This window comes from Prorops nasuta, unplaced genomic scaffold, assembly GCF_024137725.1.
Source record: "Prorops nasuta isolate Cenicafe-Biocafe unplaced genomic scaffold, Cenicafe_Pnas_1.2 PNAS00011, whole genome shotgun sequence".
NCBI classification, from domain to species: domain Eukaryota; kingdom Metazoa; phylum Arthropoda; class Insecta; order Hymenoptera; family Bethylidae; genus Prorops; species Prorops nasuta.
Window position 1 is genome coordinate 1,389,934 of NW_027116808.1, and position 6,144 is coordinate 1,396,077.

At 41.5% G+C, this 6,144-nt stretch overlaps 1 protein-coding gene across 1 annotated transcript; it reads right to left on the bottom strand.

Annotated features, from left to right (window-relative positions):
• Nucleotides 1–353: 353 nt before the first annotated feature.
• LOC136777652 (uncharacterized) lies at nt 354–842 on the bottom strand. Its single transcript, XM_066734094.1, has 2 exons — nt 646–842; nt 354–585 (listed from the first exon to the last, which is right to left on the bottom strand). The coding sequence occupies exons 1-2, from the start codon at nt 840–842 to the stop codon at nt 354–356; spliced, it is 429 nt and encodes a 142-aa protein (XP_066590191.1).
• Between the last annotated feature and the right edge of the window lie 5,302 nt (nt 843–6,144).

The following is a 6,144-nucleotide window of genomic DNA, read 5'->3' on the forward strand; positions in this document are numbered from 1 at the left end:
CGGCGGTCAACGCGTCTAACTTGGATCATCCCAATAGATTAGTCCAATCCCAGATCGGCGGATTCGTTTGAACCAGTTTCACTTAACAGGATCCGCTATTTTTCCACTATACTAATAGAAACGGCAACGGAAGGTACATTTCATGGGAAAACACTCGGCCGTCGCGAATTTTCCCGTTGATCTATTGGAATCCTCCTTTCCTCACTCTTTTTTCTCCTAGTCTTCATACTTACGAATATAATGCAGCAGGCCTCACGTTGTATTTAAGATTTTTGATATATCTGGCAGATCTGGTCAATTAAATATCTATGATATTTTAAGCAATGTTTTAGAAAGTTAAATGCGAGAAAAACTCAGTGTTTAATGACTTTGGGAATAGGTTCTTCAGGTAAATATCGCTTTGCTGGCGACCAATTTGGTGGATTGGGTAAAATGGGCCTTCTCGTGGGATCAGATTTTTTTACGGTATTCTTTTTTCTCGCAGGTTTTTTCACAGATTTCTTCTTCACTCGAATGTTTTCCCTTTTGTTTTTCTTATTGTTTTTGCTTGAAGCGAGAGGTACAGACAATGTACCAGTGTCGAATCTAAATTATTTTATAGTTTTGTAAGTATACTGAATGTTTATTTATATTCATCACACAAACCTATATCTGTTTTTGCTTCTCATAACTATACCATAATCCAAGCCACGTCTCAATGCTGTGGAGATCTGTCTTAACAAACCCTTTCCAGGTGTGATGTCATATTTTGAACTAATTAATTGAAGTATCTCCTTTCTAGAAAAATCTCTTGGATTCTCCTTTCTCAATAAATCGTACACTAAAATTGATTTACGTGTCATTATTCCCTTGTAAATTTCATCGATCGATACAAAACTTTATCGTTAAATTTGCCAAATTATAAACATCGCTAAGCTCACTATTTTAGACTACCATTGTACTGTTTACTAATTCACTGAAACAGGTTATGAATAGCTTTTTCTACAAACAAATGAACATCACTATTTTGTTCTTGAAGGAACTCGTTGGAAAAACAATAGAAAATTCCAGTAAGCCAAAAAATCCAAAACAATTCATATTGGGCATTTTCCATTTAAGGCCCAACACATTGATAACATAACAGTTCATGCCCCACGTATTATATACTGCGAGCGTTTTTGTTCTTAAGTGGAAAACGCCTATTAGTATATTTTCTAAACAAGTCTACGAACCATCTCGTTCAAGTTGAAGTACTGAACTAAAGTAAACATTTTTTTCAGACTTTTCAGATGAAATGTTTAGATGGATGGCAGGAATAATTATTGTAGCGAACTATTTGAAAGCTCTGGTACCACAGCGGGTAGAGTTTTATCTTATCGTAAGATAGGGACCCCCCGAGCAGATATACACGTACGTGTATGTATAATACATATACACACAAGCTTTGGTATACGATAATAAGTTGTCGAGAGAGAAATTGGCGGAGAAATCGTATGGCAGGCACATATATATATATATATAGCTATATCCAGAGAATTCTGTGTTTCTACGGCATTGGCGGGTAGGTAGAAGTCGGCTGATGTTTGCGAAGAGGGACGCGAGCGGTTCCTTTGGGGAACGTGGAGCGTTCGGATTCGAATTCGGAGATGGAAACGGAGACAGAGATGGCGGACGAGGGTGAGGAGGGTTGGGGCGGCTTTGAGGGTGGTTAAAGCTGAAGCGAGCCAAAAGAGGGAATCCATCTGGATGGCCAGCGGACTCTCTGATTTCCGTCGGGAGTTTCGTCTCATCCGGACCAACCAGCCGAAGCAGCCTTTAATCATTCGATTGGACCAAATCCTTCCTCGATATCTAAACCTTTCTATCCACAGCGACGCCATCTTACACCTACTCTTTCGATACGTCTACGCTGTACAAATTCTGTTCTTTCTCCATTTTTATTTTTAACGACGTCTTCCTGGTAATCCGTAACCGAACATCTTTATTATTTGTGTTAATGTTATTTTTGTTTGTTCCAGTTGTATACAAGCTTGGTAGCGACGAGGCTGTAGAAGCAGCAGCGGCCGTCGGCGCACGAATCTTTGGCCGAGTGGATTATCGACGGGCAGAAAGGCCGAAAACAATGGCGTCGCTTTGTTCGTCAAGCGTAATATGCCAGTGAGTTTTGTGCATCGAGTGCCATGGTAAGCCAAACGAGTGCTCTTCGAGTCAAGAGTCGAGACTGGTACATCTGGCTGTGTCTGATCGGTGTTTATTAAAAATCATGCAAGAACGACGTAACCTGCTTTTCAAGCATTTCAGCTCTTCCAAATCGATTCACTGTCCCTCCTTCTTCAAAACGCACTGTTAAACTGCTCGTGTGTGCGTCTACCATATTCGTCATCCACAACAACGTCAATGTATGTAAACCAATCAAATTTGTAAGCAATATTTTTCATTTAACAGTATACTAATTAATCTTTGTTTTTAGGGGAGAAAGGAGAATAATAGTTCCTCTAAGAACGGTTCATCGAAATGGTAAGTATTAATATTGCAGGAATTTAACATTAAGTTAGTATTTAATTATAATTTATTGAGTAAATATAAACCAATATGGTTTAAAAAAATTATATTCATGATGTACAGTGATCAATAGGGTTATTTTATCTTAAACGGTTATTATTATATTTTAAAAAAGTCGAATCCTTTGGAACGAATCGTCGATTTTCGAAATAGACATAAGGTCTCCGTTTTCTGGTAGTACTTGGCTAGCGAATCTTTTGAGAGGAGCAAACTTACGAGGGAGCAAAAAAGGAAAAGCGTAGAGTGAAAAGCGAGGGAAGGGCTGGTGGTTGCGAGGGTGGTGCTGCTTGACAGTGGCTGCTACTTCAGGGATTCAATATAATCGCGCGCAATAAAATTCACTTACAAGCCATAGCCCCGGTTCCCTCGAAGCTTTATCCCGTCGCTCCACTCCCGATTCGTTGCGTCCCAACAGCCCATAGCCACCATCTAAACGCGTTTCTATATTTTTTTTTTTCGCTTTTACCACGCGTCTCCCCCTCTCCCCTCTCCCCTCTCCCCTCTCTCAAAAGACCCAATACATCATTAAACATATTTAACATTAAGAAATAATTTTTCTACTTATTATCGACGCTTTTTTCATAAAGCTTATATTTGTTCCCAAATTGACCCATGTATACGTATATAAAGAATCAATAATCAGACAAGTAAATTTTAAGTAAAGAAAAGTGCAAATATAAAGGGAAAATAGGAATCAGGGTATAAGTTTCTTTATTCGTCTAGTATTTATATTTACTTCATCCGTGCACCGATCTACTTTCATAATGTTGTAAACTTAAAGACGCGGACATTGTTTTGAGAATGATGTAGCGTTTTTATAGTAGTAGAAAAAAAAGGATTTTATAAAATGCAACAAAAGAAAGGGGCGAATGACAGGGGAAAGGAAAACTTGGGCGTTTAATTGAATGCTCCGTTCCATTAAATGATGCTCCGCACACGCTCGTTCGTTGGTTCGTATACTATAAGCAATATATGTCGACCAATGAATGCGGTGCCTGTTTGCATAGGCCGCTGGAGGTGGTCGATGGACGGGTGAGTAGATAGGAGGATGGATGGATAGATGGGGTGAAATTCGAAAAGCATCTCTTACCTCCCAAAAGAGAAAAAGAGGGGGAAACTGCATGGAGTCCTGTGTACACTCAGCTGCCAGCCTGTTTTTGCCTCGCAACTGCCTCCACTACTCTTCTCCTTACTTCCTTACTTCGTATCTACTAAACTATCTGTCTACCTACATGCCTACCTACCTATCTTTCTATCCCCAACCCCCCTCTCCCTTTCTCCTCTAACCTTACGCATATATCCTCTTTTAAATTTCGGTTAATCTCGTCGATAAAAACACAAATCTCCAACAAATTCAGAAATCCTATCATTATTTCCGTACTTCAGAACGATGTTGAAACGTTTCTCGAGCAATAACGACTTAGATCATTTACAAGTCCCTCCAATCTCAATATTCGAAACGGTATAATCAAGAAAATTAGGAGATTTTATATGGAGAAAAACATATCTTCGAGAGAGTAAGAGATGCGAGAACTGACAAACTCGTGTCTCGTTAACGAAGCGCGCAAGATGTTGCGATTCCAGCGTCCCATAACTTCGCGAATTAAATCGAACTCGGTGGAAATGGTACCACGGGAATCAAGCGATAAAGTCAAGTGCTTTTACGCGCGCGCGTGAATATGAGCATGTGTGTGTGTCCTGTATATAGGAGAAACGCAGTAAAATTCACGAGACGACTCGAGAAAGCTCCTGGCATAATGCGCGAGCAACCGTGACGGATTTATGGTGGCTCTGCGGGGAGAAGTTTTACGAGGAGCCTAGGGGGTCGAGGAGACAAGGAGCAAGAGAACTGCCGAGTGCTGCTGCTGGCTGCCGCTCGTCTCGCTCCTCGTTGCTGGTTCCTGGTGCTAGCATCAGCCCAGCGATCTACCAGCGAGCGCCTCAAACGGAAACCCAGCACGCTGGTTGGCTCTTTCATGCTCCGCCCTTCTAGTCCTTCCTTCCTTCCTTTCCTTCCTTATCCAGAACCCTCTATGAGCCGCATTTATACCTCCTTTACTCCCCCTCGACTCACCTCGCTTTACCCCTCTACATCCCAGTCAACCTTACCTTACTTTCTACCGAATATCCTACGTGCATATATGCATGCATCATTAGCCAAATTCACCTTGTTCCATCCTAATAAACCATCTCTCCTGCGTCTCTAAAGTCGCGAAGAGTTTTTCTCGAATGTCAGCGAAGCCATGTCTCGAGTTAAGAGAGGGGAGTATATATATAAGCTTAAGTGGCACAATGACGTTTTGAAAAAACAGAGGAAAATACGATAGAGTTAGCGGCTAATAGCAAATATTTGGTATTAAAAGTTTTCTGGGAAGAGTAGTTGCTCGCGGCAAATCCGAACATGAGGAGTCTTGGTTGAAAAGGTGTAAGGAAGGAAGAGGCGAGGAGAGAAAACGTCGTCGACACGAGGATAAGCATAATACTGTAAGTCCGCGCTCGTGTCTATACATTAACACGAGTATACATATGCTATTTAGTATTTATAAATACGCAAAGGTCCTTCTCTAACTCTGCCGCGTTGTGCAATAGCCATAGATTTTCTGCTTCCTGTTGCATTTGCCGGCGCTTTCGGGCCCGCTGACAAGAGAACAGAGCAGAGCAAAACAGAAGAGGAGAAGGAAAGAGGAGAGAATCAGACGGAGTCCCAGTACCGTGGCTGTATGTATGTTCGCTATTGCGAATGTTGACTCGGAGTATATTTGTCTAGCAATGGAGGAGTGTTGGTAGACGAGAGAGAAAGAGAGAGGGGGGGATGTAGCCGAATCAAATATTGTGCCGGTTCATTCAGCGCAGTGGCGATCATAGACGTATTATCTCGCGCTCTGTTACTGCCAAATACAGCTAAAAAAAACAAGCAAACTTTAACCTTTGTACGTTTTTCCATGCCCTTCGCACGATGCTGCTGCTCACAGTAATTATTTTGCGTATCCCTGTCAGTTGCTTAGTTTTTTTCTTCCGCGTATATTTATATTTTTGGGACGATGCAGACTCAGATGTTAAGTTCTCAGCTACGCACGGGGCCAGAGGGATCTAATTATCAGTTGGCAAAGTTTCGAAATTAATAAAACTTGGCGGGACTCGTCTGGTGGCGGATCTCGCTTCTTATATTACTTGCACAAGTGAGATCCCTGCTCTTTAAGGAAGTGCTCCATCTCTCCGTTCCAACCCAAACCCCTCTCACTTTTCATCCCTCTTTCATTCTCCCCGAATCTCGTCTCCCTCTCTCTTTTGAGAGCCACGAGAGGGAGAAATAGGAAGAGTCTCGTAAAGCACTATACAGGGGCGCAAAGAGGATGAGAGACGATGGGAGCAAGTCGAGTAGATACGGAATTTACCAGTCTAATGCGACTGAAACTCTACTCCCAGACTTTTGTGAAAAGTTTCACGAGACTTTTTTCTCTTAACTCTTCTCATTTCTTTCTTCCATTTCACTATTATTCATATTATTATTATGATATTATTCTCATTGTTCTATTATTTTACAGGCGCGAGTCACCGGCCCTTACAAAGTGGACATCCAACTCGTCGCTTCAGTTATAAAGA

Coding starts and splice junctions, on each gene's coding strand:
- LOC136777652 (XM_066734094.1), bottom strand. CDS start 842: ATGACACGTAAATCAATTTTAGTGTACGATTTATTGAGAAAGGAGAAT. Junction 586..645: donor AGAAGCAAAAACAGATATAG/GTTTGTGTGATG, acceptor AAAATAATTTAG/ATTCGACACTGGTACATTGT.